Source organism: Coturnix japonica, chromosome Z (genome assembly GCF_054131305.1).
Source record: "Coturnix japonica strain WE chromosome Z, WE-NBRP24, whole genome shotgun sequence".
NCBI lineage: Eukaryota > Metazoa > Chordata > Aves > Galliformes > Phasianidae > Coturnix > Coturnix japonica.
Window position 1 is genome coordinate 6,288,157 of NC_140702.1, and position 18,668 is coordinate 6,306,824.

Below are 18,668 nucleotides of genomic sequence, written 5' to 3' on the forward strand. Positions count from 1 at the left end.
TGGCTGTGTCAATTCTGCTGTATTAAATTCACCAGTTGTACTGTTTGAAATAGCACTTGTACTAGACTTATACTACACCATCTACTAGACCACTGTGCACATTTAGGGAAGCGAAATCATTTTCTGTAATACATGTGCACACGTGTGAGTAATTTAAAACCCTATCAAACCGGCAAGATGAGTGCATGCTTTTTACACATTATAACTAAATCCCATCACAACTGCTGTCAGGTTGACCCCACAACCCACACCAACACCCCACCCCGCCTTGTGTCCCGCGCTATACGGCGATCCTCCCCTTCCGCCCCCCGCCTCCCTCCCGCTGCGCCCTAGTCCCTCCCTCCATCGGCCGCCAGTGGCTGCCGTTCGCCCGCGCGGTTCCTCCATTGGCGGCGGCTTTGCCTGCCAGGCTACGCTGCGTCCGGCTGCGGTCTGTCATGGAGGCTGTGAAACGGGGGCGGCAGGCGGCGGGAGAGTCCGTGTCCGTGTGAAGGTGGCGGCCCGTCAGCGGGAAGGTAAAGCGCTGTGCCGGGCGGTGGTTGTTGCCGTGCTGCCGTGGGCACGGCCCGGCCCGGCCGCCGTCCTGGGGCGGCGCTGCGCAGCGCCGGGAGGGTCCGCGAGAGGCCGCTGGGTGGGTTGTGCTGTGCTGTGCTGTGCTGTGCTGTGCTGTGCTGTGTTGTGTTGGGTGTCTGCGGAGAGGGTGGAAGCATTCTGGATTGTTTTTCTTGCAGATCTGTCAAAGAGAGCCGGTGATTGGTCTGGACCTTGCTCACAGACTCCATGTTGTCCCGTCTAGGTAAAAGCGAGCCGAGAGAAATTTGCCAGGAGATTGCTGTTTGTGACTGAAAGAAGCAGGCGTGTATCTGCACGGAGCTGGAGAGGAGCAGGCTAGATGGATCTAAAGACAGCAGTGTTCAATGCAGCTCGTGAAGGCAAGCTGCGGCTCCTTTCCAAGTTACTGGCAAGCAAAACAAAAGAAGAGGTGGCCTCGTTGATGTCAGAAAAAACCGATGGTGCCACACCACTTCTGGTGGCAGCCCGTTACGGTCACCTTGACATGGTGGAATACTTGTTGGACCATTGCTCTGCATCCATAGAAGTTGGCGGTTCGGTGAGTTTTGATGGTGAGACCATTGAAGGAGCTCCGCCGCTCTGGGCAGCGTCTGCTGCCGGCCACTTGAATGTGGTTCAGTCCCTTTTGGATCGTGGTGCTTCTGTCAACAACACAACCCTGACGAATTCGACTCCCCTCAGAGCTGCCTGTTTTGATGGCCACCTGGAAATAGTGAAGTACCTTGTGGAGCACAAAGCAGACCTGGAAGTATCAAACCGCCATGGGCACACGTGCTTGATGATTTCCTGTTACAAAGGCCACAAAGAAATTGCTCAGTATTTACTTGAAAAAGGAGCTGATGTTAACAGAAAAAGCGTTAAAGGTAAGTTGCTTTATGTTCCTTGTGATAGATAGGGATAGAATTACGCCTTCAGGAGGCTGTGAGGATCCAAAATTAGTCTCATGTAGATGAGGAAGAGATAAACTGTACTCAGCTATGTTTTTATCATTACTTCAGCGTACTCTTAACACAATTTATTTCCGGGCTGATTAATATTAAGCCTCACATTCTTCAAATGTCATGTGAACTGATATCCGTGTACATGCAAAGAGCACATAAACTTTTGCTTAGAACGGCTGTTGGTTAGTGGAGTCAAATGATCCAATATGTAAGCATGTGTTTCTGGGTTTTTTTAATGCTGTGTCCTAAAGTAAGACTAGAATAGGGAAAGATGTAAACAAGGGAAAAGAGTCTTTCCTACTCTGAGGAGAAATAAGAACTTTCCCTTCACATTCTTGCATCCTTTTGGGCCTTTATTTTTTAAGGTGTTGGTAAACAAAAGCGTATGTTAGGACTGAGAATAAAAGAAGCTATAATAAAAGAAGTTATGAAGCAGTAGCATCAGGATATCTGTAAAACAGAGGCCTCTCTATTTCATGTTCTTTCACTCTATTTCCTTCACAGTTGCCACCTTTGGCAGTCCCGTTGCAGAGTCAGAGTGAAAATTTGTCTTTTTGGCTTCAGTAGGAATTGAATAGCCTGCTTGGCTGAACCCCTGCCATGTTCTGTTATACATCACAGTTTCATGTGGTCATATTGGCCTAAAAAAGCATGCCGAGTATTTCAGGTTGCAGTTAATTTTTAGCTTACTGACCTAGGGTTGTGTGTCCATTGTGTTTTAGTAGTTTATTTTATCTATTTTTGCTAATTTGAAGATAGAAGTCCTTTCCCCTCCCTCCCCCCGTGGAATAACAGTTCCATTGCCTGTTTCTGGTTAAATTGTATTGGTAGCAAAATAATACAGTTAATGGTTGATTCTGTCACAATTTACTTTGGACCTGGGTTATCATATTATATTATGCTAGTAAATGCCAAGCATGCAAGCAATGTATTTGAAAAAGCTGTTAAGCAAATATGCTTTATTTCAGCCAATCATGCAGATGTGGGGGTTAATGTAAAGCAAGATAACACGGATTTGTCATAAGTGTAGGAAGAGAAAAATAAATCCTCCTTTGCAAGGATTTAAGCTTACTTATGAATCATCTTGGATGTGTGTTAGGACAAAAATGTCATTTTTTCTAAAGGGTGTTCTCGGAGCAACACGTTGAGAATAAAACGTGCATCCTTCTCTTTGGTTTTGAAAAGGATTGTGTCCCTTTTCATGGTAGGTAAGGGCAGAACAGAGCTGTAAAGTATCTGATGTAATGGGGTGGGGGGGGCAGAAGGAGGAAATCTGAGTCTCATTTTCTTCATGCTGGTGAAATAGACTTTGATTTGCTGCTTCTTATTATTTTACTTTTCTACTCTGTTAGGGTTCTTTGTTTGCTTAAACGGCAGGAAGGCATTCCTGAGTGTTCTTACTCTTCATTCCTCTGTCTTCATTCCTTACTCTGTTTATGTCCTTTAGTTTCTGGTGTGACTCATACCTTAGGCACACGAACAAAAGTTACTAAGGTGTAACTGCTCCCTGTTGATTTAAAAAGAAAAAGTTGGATTGGATAAGATTTAGATTGTAGTAACTCATTTAATACCTTGAGCTGCAATGCGTCTGAATGATTCTGTGTGACTAATATCTCTTGGTCTGATGTGGCCTGCCTTTTTGTACTTAAAAATTCTCTCTTATATGATCCAAGCATACATTTTGGCATCTCAAGGTGATCAGATGTGTGAAGTTATTCAGTAAGCAGTGACAAGGCAGAGCGAGAGAGTACATACTGTAAAGCCTGAACATGCAAGATGAGAGAGCAGAGCTGAATAGAACTGATAGCTTTAGTGTTGCAGGAGTGTTGCAGTGGCTGAGGCTCAACAAAGTAACCTTTGGAACTTTCTTTTGCAATGATATTCGGTAGCTGTTAATTTTAAAGTGACGATTTCATTGAATCATAGAATGGCCTGGCTTGAAAAGGACCACAGTGCTCATCAAGTTCCAACCCCTGCTATGTGCAGGGTCACCAACCACCAGCCCAGGCTGCCCAGAGCCACATCCAGCCTGGCCTTAAATGCCTACAGGGATGGGGCATCCACAGCCTCCTTGGGCAACCTGTTCCAGTGCGTCACCACCCTCTGGGTGAAAAACTTCCTGCTAAGATCCAACCTAATCTTCCTTGTCTCAGTTTAAAACCATTCCCCCTTGTCCTATCACTATCCATCCTTGTAAACAGCCATTCCCCCTCCTCCTTAAACACTCCCTTCAACTATTGGAAGGCCACAGTGAGGTCTCCCCACAGACTTTTCCAAGCTAAACAAGCCCAGTTCCCTCAACCTTTCCTCACAGGAGAGCTGCTCCAGCCCTCTGATCATCACAGTGGCCTCCTCTGGACCCACCCCAAGAGCTCCACATCCTTCCTGTGCTGGCATCCCCAGGCCTGGACGCAGCACTGCAGATGGGGCCTCACTAGAGCTCGGTAGAGGGGTACAATCACCTCCCTCTCCCTGCTGACCACCCTTTTTTTAGTGCAGTCCAACACACAGTTGGCCTTCCAGGCTGCAGCTGCACTCTGCTGGTTCATGTCCAGCTGCTTGTCCACCAGGACCCCCAAGTCCTTCTCTGCAGGGCTGCTCTCAAGGAGATCTTCCCCCAGTCTGTATAAATACCCGTGATTGCCCTGACCCAAGTGCAGCACCCTGCACTTGACCTTGTTGAACCTCATTAAGTTCTCACGGGCCCACTTTTCCAGCCTGTCCGGTTCCCTATGAATGGCTTCACTTCTTTCCAATGTATTGTCAGTGCCACTCAGCTTGATGTCATCTGTGGACCTGCTGAGGGTGCACTCAGTGCCACTGTCTGTGTCATTAATGAAGGTGTTGAAGATTGACCCCTGAGGGACATTGCTTGTAACCAGCTTCCACCCTGGCATAGAACCCCTGTGCCAATTCCTAATCCACTGAACAGTCCATCCTTCAAGTCCACACCTCTCTGCTTTAGAGAGAAGGATGTGGTGAGGGACCATGCCAAAGGCTTTGCAGAAGTCCAGGTAGGTGATATCCATCACCCTTCCCCTGTCCACTGAAACCGTCACTCCATCAAAGTGTATTTTCCTGTTTCCAGCAGGATTTGTGTGACATTGTCATATTCCACCCCTGCAGGATTTTCAGTTTCTCCTCCCTGCTGTGTATTAGGAAATTGACAAAGTGTAAGGCTGGGGTAGTAGAGAGATGCAAGCCTGCATCTGAGAGATGCATCTGATGTGAAAGTGTCTGAATCTACATATTAAAGTTTCACTGGTATAAAAAGTCTTGTACAGCTACTAATTTCTGTTTTTTTTGTTGTTTTTTTTTTTCCAAAGAAGTGCTCTCATAATCTAAAGATGGTAAAGCCCTCAAGTTGCTCTTGACAGGGAGAACAGAAGCAGAAATCTAGGTTTTCTTTTGAGAAGTTGAACTGCTGACTGGTTGAGGAGGAACCTTCCACATTTAGGCTGTATGAAGTTTCCTCTTTGTTCATGCTGGGAATTCTGAGAATGGTCTATAGTTAAGAGGTAGTGCTCTTTTGCCACCTTGAGCATAGTCTTCTAGGTTCTTAAACACAGTGTTTTGGACTCTCTTGGTGATAGGTCTGGGGTTATATTTGTTGGAATTGGATGTTTAAACCAAGTGTTTTGTATAATTACTTTGCCTGCCGACTGTTTTTAAACAAATCTCGTAGCTGGAACCGCAGACAAAACATGTAGGCCTTGCATTGCGAGGATCAGTTATACATGCTCTGTATATCTGAATAATTCTGAGAATTATTCTTTATTCTCCTTTTCCAGGCCTGGTGCAATAATATGATTTTCTTTTTTGTAACTAGCAAGTGAAATACACAAGTTAAGTACACAACCGCTGTCACTTATGGCCTTCAGTACTGCTGCAGTAGTTGGGGGAAGTAATGTAGTGTTATCTTTGCATTTTCAAAGTGCAGTTAAAAATCTTGCTGTCCCTGGGTTATTATAGCACAGAATTTGATTGGAATGACTTCATGAAATAAAATGAAGGATGCATCTTGTTCAGTTGGTTTGCCTATTCTGAAATATATGGAGTATGCACACCTCAGTCATTGCAAGTTGCTTATTGGGTACATACAAGCAGTAAAACTGTATTTCAGTTCCATTTTTATGTGAGAGGCTGGAAAGTAGAATGCTCAAAACTGTTGGGAAAGGAAAAATCTTTAATAATTGTTTTAGGTTTTGGGGTTGTTTTTTTCCCTGTTTTTTGATGAATACTTCATGACGGAGCACTTCATTTTGTGGGTGTTCCATGTACGATATGATGTGAACCTGAACCTCAGTAGGAATGACTGTGAGTAAAATAAGGAAATAATGAGGAAAATAAGTCAGATGGGTACAATAGTTTAAAGTAAGTTTTACTATCAGAAATCTGTCCTTTTTTTTCCCCCTTCTGTTAGGAATTGAGTGTACTTAATATAGGTTGCAAATCAAGTCAAATCATTTTCTGTGTCACTGCCTTGCTTTCTTTTCATCCTTGTGTTTCAAGTCTATTCTGGGAGTTACTGCTTTCTGACATAGAAAGACACGACCTCATTATAAATTTGAATACCTACCCAAACGAGCGTTTTGTAACACTGGGAACCTAGGGATTTGATCTGTGGTATGGAAGATGTTTTTGTAATGCCTGTGATATGTTAAAAAATAAAAGTAACCAAAAAAACAGGCAGTTATGATGATAATTCAAGTTGGGAGGGAGTGTTGATCTGCCTGAGGGCAGAAGGGCACTGCAGAGGAACCTGCATAGGCTGGATCGATAGGCCAAGGTTAACGGCATGAGTTTCAATAGAGCCAAGAGTCGGGTCCTGCATTTTGGTCACAACAACCCCAGACAACCCTACAGGCTTGGGGAGGTGTGGCTGGAAAGCTGCCTGATGGAAAGGGACCTTGGTGTGCTGATGGACAGTCGGCTGAATATGAGCCAGCAGTGTGCCCAGGTGGACAAGAGGGCCAATGGCATCCTGTCTTGTATCAGGAATGGTGTGGTGAGCAGGACTAGGGAAGTCATCCTGCCCCTGTACTCGGCATTGGTGAGGCTTCGCCTTGAGTATTGTGCCTTTGTAAAAAGTCGATTCCCCTCCTTTTTGTAATCCTCTTTTAAATACTGAAAGGCTGCAGTGAAGTCTTCTAACAGCCTTCTCTTCTTCAGACTGAACAAGCCCAGCTCCCTCAGCCTGTCTTCATAGGGGAGAAATTAAATTCCTGTACAGTATGTAGAATATAGACTTAATATATCCAATGTCACTACTGCATCTTCTTTTAACAGTGCTTCCTTCTCATTACAGTACATCTACTATCTAGTCATAGTAAGTCAGGTGTAGATACTAAAAATTGATGGTAATGATCTTCCTTTATTAGCCTGCACGTTGTGGTCTCCAAGGGATACTGCAGTATAAGTTGCTAAAAAATTACTACCCTAATTCTGATAATGCTGTTAGTAACCAGTGTTAGATCCTGTCCAACATCCTTATTTCTAAATTGCAGATATGGGTTTAAAGGTTGCACTATTCTGTTAATATGGAATAAGCTGGAAGAGACTAGACTGCATTAATAGAGGAGTGGCCAGGAGGTCCAGAGAGGTGATTGTCCCTTTCTGCTCTGTCCTCATGAGGTCCAGCTGATGGAAATGTTTCAAGAGCAGCAGTTATATGTTAATGGATCTACAGTATATATAGTACAAATAGCTTTGTGGATCCTATTCTCAAAGCCAGCAAAGTATTTAGTAATCAAAGGATTTGTGAGTCCAGTATTACTAACATATTTTGTCTTTAGTATAGTTAAGTGAAGTAATTTTCCACCATTGGAAAAACCCATTTGGAAAAGAACACTTTGCAAGTTGGCTGTCTGAAATCAAATGCTTTCTTTTTATTCAGAACTTATACTTGAAATACTGGTTGATGGGCAAAATACATTCATAGCTGTTTTTCTGCTGCAATTGCAGCACTGTTAAGCTTTAGCATTTGAAAAGAGTTGTTTGCACTTCTTTGTATGGATTTGATTAGTATGGCAGTAATTTATTTTTGTTATTATTTGGTGTGATTGAGTTGAGATTCAGTTAAGTCCTGAAAAGCAGCCATTTGTCCTTTCCTTTATTTTCCTGGCTGCTGGAAATGAAAGCAAGAAGAAGGTATTGAAAGTGCTGTCAGTTCTTCCTAAGATGGTTTGCAAGCTGGTTTGAGGAAGGAGCAGTGAACTGACTTTCAAGTGAAGTTTTGAGAAGCGGAAGATGAGAAGAGAGTGAGAAGGGCAGCGATTGAGGTAGTTATGGGGGAATCAAGGTAGAAGGCTCCATGTCCTTTATAACATTTTAGTCTGTTGCTTTGTTTCCTAACCTGCTGTCAGTCTCTGATGGGCCTTAGGGATTGTGAATGGGGAGCTCTTGGAAAAGATCTCATTTGAGAGCGTGGAAACTTACTGACTGTGTAATAGAAATGGATGATCTGGCAGTCAGTTAACTAGGATTTCACAGGGCTGATCATTAAAAACATCTAATGGAAGCAATAGGAACAAGTTACATGAGCTTTCTGTTGTTTTCATATTGATGCAGTGGGAGGCTGAAAAGTTGTTAAGCCAGAACCTGTAGTATTCATAATATAGTGTGGGTTTTACTTGTGATTGGTTTTGAATTACACGGTCTGAGGTTCTGTGCTTGTGGAAGGGATCAGGAGAGCTTATCTGTCTTAGTCACTTCTCAGTGATGTACTTGTATTTGAAGGCGTGCAAAATTCTCACTTACTTGAAACGTAGTGGTTCAATATTTCACTGTTGTGTCCAATGTTGTTTCTAATTAGCTTGGTATATTATTTTTAATCAAGTGGTCCTAGTGTGTGCTAGAACTTTCTCCACGGTTTTAGAACTAGAGCTGTCTTAAATTACAGTCTGTGCAGTGGCAGGCATAGAAAAATAATCTGAGTGTAAATAAGACTCTTCCAAAATAGATGTCTGTGTGTTTTCTTGGAGGTGTTTTCTTACTGAGTTAGCTCACCTTTAGTTTTCATACAGGTCACGTTGTTTTCAAACATTGGTGAAGATAGAGAGAAGAAAACTTGACAGGTGAAGAAGGGAAAAGAAAACAACACAGAGATAACAAACTTGGAGTTTTTTGCTTCCTGTTTAGGAGCAGATCTAAAAGAAAAATCGCACGTGTAGTTGGGAAGTCTATTTTAATTTTCTCTTTATGAATAAGACAAAAAGGCCTTTAAGACTTGCCTAATTCCTTCAGGGAGTAACGTCGAGCATTTTGATTCCTTTAACTGCTTTGTAATCTTGGTCTTTTATTTTCTTAGTCAGATCTTAAAGTATTTTAACTGTCCTCTAAGCCTTTTGTGTTCCATAAATGTCAAAACAGACTTCTTAAAACTGTTAAAGTAGTAGGGTTTGGCCTATAATTTGATGTTTTGTGTAATTGATTTTTCTTCTCTTGTGTAGGAAACACCGCATTACACGACTGTGCAGAATCTGGAAGTCTGGAGATCATGAAGATGCTTCTCAAGTATTGTGCTAAAATGGAAAAAGATGGTTATGGAATGACGCCGCTTCTGTCAGCTAGTGTGACAGGCCACACAAATATTGTGGACTTTCTGACCCAACATGTGCAGACCAGTAAGGCTGAGTGCATAAATGCTCTGGAACTTCTGGGAGCAACGTTTGTTGACAAAAAGAGAGATCTTCTTGGTGCTTTGAAGTACTGGAAGCGAGCTATGGAAATGAGATACAGTGATAGAACTAATATCCTGAGCAAACCAGTACCGCAAACACTAATTATGGCCTATGCATATGCTAAAGAGGTAAACAGCTCCGAAGAGCTAGAAAATCTTATTGCTGACCCTGATGAGATGAGAATGCAAGCTCTGTTAATTAGAGAACGTATCCTTGGCCCGTCTCACCCAGATACATCCTACTATATTAGATACAGAGGTGCTGTCTATGCGGACTCTGGCAACTTTAAGCGTTGCATCAACTTATGGAAATACGCGTTGGACATGCAGCAGAGCAATCTGGATCCTCTGAGCCCTATGACATCCAGCAGCTTGCTGTCGTTTGCTGAACTTTTCTCCTTTATGCTGCAGGATAGGGCGAAAGGCCTGCTAGGCACTACTGTTACATTTGATGATCTGATGGGTATACTGTGCAAAAGTGTTCTTGAAATAGAGCGGGCCATGAAACAAACCCAGTGCCCTCCTGATCCAGTACAACTGAACAAAGCCCTTGCCATCATTTTGCATTTAATTTGCTTGTTGGAGAAGGTACCTTGCAGTTCAGAACAGGAGTATTTTAAGAAACAGACTATTTATAAGTTTCTTAAGCTTCAGCCTAGAGGGAAGAATAACTTCAGTCCTCTTCACCTTGCTGTTGACAATAGTACTACATGTGTGGGTCGCTACCCAGTTTGTAAATTCCCTTCTCTACAAGTTACTGCTATCTTGGTGGAATGTGGTGCTGATGTAAATGTCAGAGACTCTGATAACAATAGTCCATTGCACATTGCTGCACTGAACAACCATCCAGACATCATGAATTTTCTCATTAATTCAGGTTCACACTTTGATGCCACAAACTCGCATAGAAAAACTGCTAGTGATTTGCTGGATGATAAAGAAATAGCCAAAAACTTAATCCAGCCCATAAACCATATTACACTGCAGTGTCTTGCAGCCCGTGTTGTAGTGAATCGTAACATACACTATACAGGCCACATCCCTGAAAAACTAGAGAACTTTATTTTACTTCATAGATGATAGTGTGAAATCCCAGAGCACTGCTTTCTCTGAAGCACGACTAGGTGACAGTGTTTTGCTTTGAACGATGTTGTGATACACCAGCATTCTCTTAGCTTGCTCCATCTTGCTTTCATTAATCAAAGCATTGTTAGCATCGGTTTGGTGGAGTTGGTTACCCAGTATTTAATGTATGCCATATATTATATTTTGTGAGTTAAATAGAAATGAAACGCCATATTTAGACTCTTAAAACTATTTGCCAAAGGCTTGTCTATTCTGGTCTTAATTGCCTGATGGCTGTTTGGAACCGAGTTGAGTGTTTTCCACTGAAGTCTTATACTATAACTGTTGTGTGGATTTTCTACAGTTGGAAGGTCATATTTTTGTTTTTGTTTTCTTCTTCTTGAGCGTTTCTACTCTCTTCTTTTCTATGGACTCATTGCTAAACTGTTTGAGTTGGATGGACTTGTTAACATTTGCAACTACCATAAGTGCTTTTATCTTTTCTATGCACTGGTTGAGTTATGACTGTTGCGTGTGAGCATACTTCTATGCAGCACTTGGCCAATTTTGAACTAAATGCAGATTTCATTTTGCAGTTGTGGATTTATTTATTTTTTTGGAGATTTTTTGAGAATGCTGGCTTCGTAGCATGACACACTTTGGAACTATTTACCAGTTCTCCAAACTTGGATTTTACTCCTCTGAGTGCCGTAACTGAGGTTTCTTTCCTCTTGATCCTCAGGAGATTTGAGCTAAGTTTTGGAGAAGAAAGTCTTTCACGTGATAATTTCCCTGAACTTTAGGTCTGAAAGTCATTCTGTTGCATCATACAGTTAGGGGAAGAGTATTCATTATATACAACTGACGCCTTCCCCTGTGCAGTCATGTCTTGCTTGTGCTGGTTATGTGACTAGATGTGAAGTTTGTTCAAAGTTTAACCTCAGACTTAACGATACACTTTAATGAGCAGTAGATCAAATGAATGCTGTAGTTTTAAATTTAAAAGTCAACTTTAGCTACAAAAGAAACTAAAGCATGTTGGTGGCATGACGCTTATCAGTCCAGATTTAAACATCACTTAACGTTATTTTGACTGTGTGGCTGTATGGCAAGGTATTGGGAGTTCTATAGAAGTGTCCCTTCTTTCATTTTGAATATCTTTATAAATATTTGCATGTTCTTTTCTCTAGTGTGTCAGCTGTACTTAAAAAAAAAAGAAAAAAAAAAAAAAAGAAAAGCAGAAGTTCTGTTGTGTATAAAGCTCCTGATGAAAGTACCTATTTTTATAATATTTGCACAACAGCTTAGCTTTTACAACAGAAAGGGCTCTTTTGACTTGTTAAATCTATAAATGGAGATCATAAATGTGCAATTCAGGTAATTAATATAATTCAGCACTTTACTGTTGATTAATAGTAGATTATATTACGGCACATTAGCCCTGCAAATATCTTGAGGTGAAATTCAGTTCTGTTGAGTAGAATACGCTTGTAAGTTTCTTAGCCTAGCATATTGGATGTTGTTGACATAAGGTTTCATTCCAGTGGTGGGTAGTAAGCGTACCCATGGGCTTCTGGCTCCAGAAGATTCAACAAGTTGGCTTATGGCTTTTGTCAGATTTGTAGAGATTTAAAGGCCAAGTTAACCAGATAAAATCTATTACAGGAGAGTAATTTTTGATTTTCTAACCTCATGTTGGAACATCTTTGTCTTCTTTGAATTAAGTTGAGGAAGAATGTATCTTGAGGGCGTGTTAGAGTAGTTCTTCATTACTTTCTGACTATTTCGGGGTTCTTTCTGAAGTGTACACTACCAGTTTGGTCGTTCTTGAAAATAATACTGGAATGTATTGAAACAAAGGTGTGTTGAAAGTGCCATTGGTGTATTGCCACTTTTAGGCTTTGCTTAGAAGTGACTTTCACCTGTTTATCCCATGCTACGTGTGCACTTTTGAAAGTCTGTGAGTAAAGAAATCCAGATACTGCAGTGTATCTGCAAGCTAAACTATTGAATTAGCTGGATTTTTCTGATTTCTGATGATTAAAACATGTGCCACCCCAACTGTCCTCTCTGAGAACAACAGCTTATATTCATTATCTTTATTTTTTATGATTCTCTACTGCTTTGTAAGTGGAAGAAATCATGCCACAGTACAAATAATACACATTATTATACTAAGTCATGAGTGTATTTCTCTTTTGGTAGGTTACAGAAAGAGTTTAACATCTCTAGAGTTTTATACTCTGGAATCTTACTTTTGGTTTAAATTTGTGTAATTTTCTAATAACCAGTTTAAAATCAATTATTTGGACCTTGTTAGTCCAGAAATATAAAATCAAATAAATTAACTGTTAGCAAACAGTATCTGTTCTATTGAATAGAAGACATTTCCAAAGTGGTTAGAAAGCAGATCATCGCTAAATGTATGTAAACCCAGTGGAGACCAGGTTTTCGGGGAAGGCCTATTCTGTGAACTGTATGCTTTAATTTTAAGAACTACCTTATGTGATAGGGAGTCCTGATTTACTGTGTACAGTTCTGTGTAAATGCCTGGTGACATAAGTCAATCCTGGAGTGCATCATCTCCATTCAGAGATTAATTTTTCATGATGATGAGGCTATCTGCTGAACTCAGTGCTGTGATTTTTTGCCTGATACTTGATGCATTTAATTATCTTTTCCATTTCCTTCTTGACCTGTACGTTTACATTACTCTTCAGTTTTTGCTTCATTAAAAAAAAAAAAAAAGTCAGTACAAGGCCTGTCTCAGATAAAATTTATGGATTGATTTCAGGATTTTTTGAGTAGAAGAGGCATGGCAGGCCTTGTCATATATGCTCGTACCAATGTGTCCAGAGCTGATGGGAAGTAACAGATTTTCCCTCAGCTCCTGGTTCAGAGTCTTCGCTGCAATCCATATATCAACCTTCTGGACAAGAAGTTTTGTTTTTGTTGTTTTTTTTCTTTTTTTCAGCCTCATTACTCACTCAGAGGTGGCTATAAAATGATGTTAGTGAAACCTACTGATGTTAAATGCAGTAGTGCAGCTATCTGCTCTTGGCGTGGTCAGCGCAATGAACTAAAGAGCGTTCAGAACACATTCAGAATACAGGTTTGTTTTTCTTCTAACCTTAACTATTCTTGTCATATCTGGGCTTTTCTCTGGTGAAGTGTGCAGTTCCTGAGCTACCAGCACAAAAATGTTGAGAACACTGTGGATAAAAAAAAATAATTGCAATGCTCAGCATGGGTGACACAGGTTTTAAAACTGAATAAGCAGTTTACAAGTGCAAGGATACCTCCTTGCTTGTTAAGACCTCTTAAGGTGTATTTGGGGATTACGAGGAGGGAGCAGGGATAGAAACACTCATTGGAGTTTTTCTTCCATTCTTCTTGGGCTTCAACAGAAATACTTCAGCCAGGTAGATGAACAGTACTGTAGTAAAACGTGAGATGCTGTTCTTATCAAAGCCTAAAACTATATTCCTGCTCTTGTATCATGCTGGTAATAACGAGGTTCCAGCTGTCTGTGATGTCTCTGTGCTTTTTAAGTGCAACATGAATGCACTTTCTGAAATGCAAGGCAACAATTCATTTTCCATTTGTACTTCACAGCAGTCCCTGGCTAGGAGCTTATTTTGTGTATTTCTGAAGTCCTCAAAAAGTTCTCTCCTAATAAATGTTTTGCAGCTCATTAAACTTTCAATTTTATTTTTTTTTTTTTATAAAACACTTAAAATTAAAAAAAAAAAAATCTTTAAAAAGGAAAAAAAAAAAAAAAAAAAAAGGAATAGAATGCCATAGCAAAATCTTTACAAAAGTACTTTAAAAGGGGATAAAAATGTGCCTCTCCTCAGTTTTATATCAACTGCAAGGTGATGGTGGCAGAACATGACTACTGTTGAAAGAGCTTCCTCAAGCTTTGGAATATACAGAGTGGAATGCATGTTATACTCTGAAATGTTGACAGATTTGTCCATGTAGAATTAACACTAATTTCTATTTTCTGTGACTGCAATAAAGTCAAGTGGTTTTTGATGTTTCAAAGTAACTACGAGGAAATTAATGGGAGACCTACTAGACTGTCCGTAACTCTTGGCTCCAAGTGTGAATGTACCTGTTGAACCCTCAGTGAGGGCAGAATGAAAAAGGTATTGTTTGTTTGGTTTAAACTGATTTTGTATTTGTTCCATTCTACCACAGAGTTATTCCTGTGCAGGGTGAGCTTCATGTATGGAAACATTGCAGTTTCTTTTTTACGTGAAGTAATTTAGCTTTAGCATCAATGTTTAAAAAAACAAAAAACAAACAAACAAAAAAAAAGAATAACAAGCATATTTCTGTGCTTACATTCTCTTGAGGCTCCAGATGCAGATTATATTAAAAATATGTTTTGGAGAATACCTGTCTGAGTCTATAATATCCCTTCTCTTTAAGGTTATACTAGTGGTGGTTGATGTGCCTAAGTTGAAGGTAACTAGTGTCAATGATGGAGCTTTAGACTTTCATTTTCATGTCATTGAGAACTGTACAGATTAATTTTCTTAAAGTTTTTGAATACTTCTCCTTATTGCTTGCACCATTTGGAGAGGGGGGAGAAAAAATGGAATGAGTACTACAAAGGTGAGAGACAAACTAAGAGAAGATCTTTATGAAAAGGAACTGCAGAATGGAATACCGTGACAAGCATTGCTATCATAATTGCAAAAGATCTGTGTAGTTAGGTGTGGTTGATGTAATCCTGTGAGGTAGTGTCCAATTCAGACAGCTGACATTTTAGTTTTAGGCCTGGTCAGTAACACATGCATCAAAAAATGATGTTCTGGGTGAGATAATCTGATTCAGAGCTTTCACACGCTTGTTGAACAGATGGCTTAATAAATTGAACATGTATTCACTTAACTAGGAAAGGGAAGAACCAGAAACAATAATTCATGTTGTTTTTTCATTCCTCTGCAACTGCAGGTGATGCTAGCTGTTTCATTTAGGAGTGTCCACCTGAGCTGTGTACCCATGCAAAGTGCTTTTTGGCAATAACAAATGCTGGCTGTCAGTTGAAGATGAAAATTCACAGCCTCACAGGGAAGGGGCAGAAGAGGCCAAGTGAATGGTAGGTTGCTCTGCCAAAGTCAATGCACTTGTGTTTGGTTTTCTTCTGCCCCCCCCCCACCATGTACTTTTTCAAGGGCTGCATACATGAACATTGGAAAACAAGGCCATACCTCCATCCACTCCTTACCTTATGTTTTCTCTGACATGAAGAAAAAAATTAAAAAAAGATAAGAGTAGACACAAAAACTCAGAAGTTACCAAAAGATGTTGTGCGTGAAGGAGGAAAAGACAAAATTGCTTTGTGACCCTGATGAGTGCCTGTCTGAAGTATGAGGCTGTGATGCAAGCAGCAGCCTTGTCTTCAGAGGGCTGTAAGAAGCATGGGTTGCTGTCTGAAATTCTAAGGATTCCTTCCATTGCATCTCTGGAAGTTTTATCTGGCTGGAGGCTCCTTGCCAGGTTTTTCTTCCTAGGTCTGCTTGGCACTCCAGTCTCTCAGTGGTGAAGAACTTAATTCCCATTCAGTGCTTATTGTTTTTTTCCCCAAGTTACTTATGTTCACTAGTTCAATAGTTTCAGTGCTTCTTTGTCCTTGATGCAGAGTTGTTCTCTCAGTGTTCGAGTGAAAGGCCACACAAATGTTTGAATCCAGCTTTTGACAAGACAACCTGTTGGTTTGTTTCCTCTCTTTTTCACCTCAGCCTGCTGGTCACCCTTCTCTTGATGCAGCCCAGGGTACAGTTGGCCTTTTGGGCTGCAACCACAGTTATAATAGTAAATTATTTTCCCTTGATGTAGTGTAGCTCACACTGTCCTGTTCTAGATCTTGTTAGGTACTATTTCTTCCTTCCAAGTACTGCATTAGACGAACTGGAAAGAGAGGCTAAATATTCTGTGTGTGAGACAGATCATTTTGTGTTGTCCTTCCATCATTTCAGAATAGCAAACTTGCTTTTCTGCTCTGCTCTCACCTTGCACATGTGACTATCAGAATTGCACTGTCTCTTTTAAATTTCTCTGCAGCTTTGCCAGCTGTACCCTGGCAATTCTCTGTTTGCTAACTTGTCTGATTAAGTTCTGAACTATCTGTGTGCTGCTTTCTGGCTCCATACATCATGCTTTTGTATCATCACATTTAGCATAAACTTCAGGGAGCTGAAAACAAATAAATCAGGACCTGCTGTTAAATACTACAATTCCTCACTGGGGAAGGTGATCAGCAAGTGGCTAAACCAGGAGTGCAATATGGCTTATTTCAGCCCCAGCTCATGTTAACCTTGGAACCAAAGGGCAGGTTGTCCTGCTGAGTGAGCGTGCTTCTGAAGCCACTTTTCTGGTTGCCTTCTCTTTCTGTGCTTTGGTTCACAACACATAAAACAACACACAGTTGTTTTATTCTCTGACCTGGATTCCTTTTGAATGAAGCTAAGCTGGGAGATGTTTTTTACAAGCTGACATAACAGGCACTTAGCAGTAATGGGGTGTTCAGTTCATGGAGTTAGAATGTAAGTTTTTCTGAAATTAGTGCTTTTTCCTCCCATTTTCCCCTTGGTTACCCCAGAAGTGTGCAGCACAGCATTTGACCTTGGCACCAACTCTGATCTACAGATCTACTCCTTCCTAATACAAATGTAGTCGTAGTTTTGTTTCTCTTCCTGCCTTACATGTGAGTTGACATGCTGTATGGTGTTTTTTTCCTCTTCCTTTCAAGTGGTTCCTGCATTTCCAATGTCACACCCCATAATTTGTGCCATGGTTTGAGCTGGAAAATGAGATAATGCACTTGATTGCTATGGTGGACCTACACCACATCATTAGCTGTTGGAAAATGAATCAGCCATACTGTACGTGTTTGACAGCATGACTGACCTTAATGCAAATGCTGTCAGTGTGATATTAAGAAGTATGTGTTCCATTGTAGAAATGCAGAAACCAACAGGTTTGGAGCTCTCAAAATGACCCCTGGTAGCTTGTCTGTAGCAAGGAACAGGCTCAGGTTATCGTGCCCTGATGTTAGGAGGGAATGTTACTTCTGAGACCCCTTTGCTGCTGGTATATTATGACCTCGGTGATTTCACTTCTGAAGAGTCTGCTTTGAGGAAAAGTCAAATCAAAACGTTCTCGTCTTTCTTTAGATTCACTTCTTAGGGAAGTACATTTCTCAATAGACAGCACAGAAGGCAGAGGTCCTGACAGCAGTTTCCACCATAGAACTGGCACAATCTTGCATGAGAGCATCCACATAGGACTAGGTTGATTACTCACAACCACAGAAGTCTCTGGTATCCCACTTGTTTGACAGCAGCAGGTGCTGGTCAGGGCAGGTTGTATGTTTGTTACAGCACATGTCATATAATCCTTCCACTTGCTCATCCAGGTGGTGCTATCTGACCAACCGGTTTACAGTTTCATTTCTCTTAATTTCAGGACAGCACAGAATAAATAGGAAAATTGACTGGGATGGACAAAGTGAGAACCTCTGTCTGTTGACTGTTTCTTATGTGTTATGCCTTGTATGAGGCTGCTTGCATGCGGGGCAGTTTTTGATGATGTAAACTGGTGATTCTGTAAGCAAATCTCATTCCAGAGTCAGTAGCACTGGATTTCTTCCCATGCAGGTACATAAAACTTTGCCCTATGTTTAAACAGCCAGTCCTGTCTTTTCAAACTTGCTGATTCTGCAGTTTGTGGTTTCCCGTGCTTGAATTAAATATGGAACTATTTTCTCTACGTCCAAAAGAAGGGGGGGAAAAAAAGGCAGCTGGACATGCTTCTAGGATATGAATTATTGCACCTTGGCCCAAGACACAAGCACCTGCTGGTGCGTTTCTAGAAGCATGTAAATGCCCTTCTGTCTGAGCGTTGAGCCTGCTCACACCATTGCTCATTGCCAGCTTCATTCTGGCTGGATAATAACACCTCTGTGGGCTTACAATAAATGGTGCTGCCTGCACAGAGCTGCCAAAGCTTCCTCACTAAAGCAGGCAAAAGAAAATCCAATTCCAGACTGGTAGTGGGGCTGTGTTTTAGAATAGGGGAAGGAAGAAAGGCTTAGAAAGCACCTTTAGGAAGGAGGAGGATGTGCTGGGCGGTTGGACTTTCAGAGGCTTTATGCGCCTGAAGGTGTTGATCGATATAATGTCATCGAGACAAACTGGTGGGGTGGTACTCTTTTCTATCACCCACTTGATTCAGTCTTCAACTGTGCAGCACTGGTTGTACATGAGCAGGAGAAAAGTGAATGAGGAGCATGCAGCTACCTCAAACCAGGCTGGTTTAGCAAGCAGTTGTGTGTTTTATTTCAGGGATGAGAGGATGCTGGAAGAATGCTTGGTGGGAAAATGAAGCGTCATTAC

The 18,668-nt window shown here is 41.2% G+C and overlaps 1 protein-coding gene across 2 annotated transcripts; it reads left to right on the forward strand.

Annotated features, from left to right (window-relative positions):
• Positions 1-429: 429 nt before the first annotated feature.
• Positions 430-14,663, forward strand: FEM1C (fem-1 homolog C). Of its 2 annotated transcripts, none has more exons than XM_015850025.3 (3): positions 430-515; positions 732-1,436; positions 8,966-14,663. In XM_015850025.3, the coding sequence occupies exons 2-3, from the start codon at positions 893-895 to the stop codon at positions 10,273-10,275; spliced, it is 1,854 nt and encodes a 617-aa protein (XP_015705511.1). In that variant the 5' UTR covers positions 430-515; positions 732-892; the 3' UTR covers positions 10,276-14,663. The 2 variants fall into 2 exon arrangements, with proteins under 2 accessions (XP_015705511.1, XP_015705512.1); XM_015850026.3 differs by having other exon boundaries at positions 797-1,436.
• Positions 14,664-18,668: the final 4,005 nt, after the last annotated feature.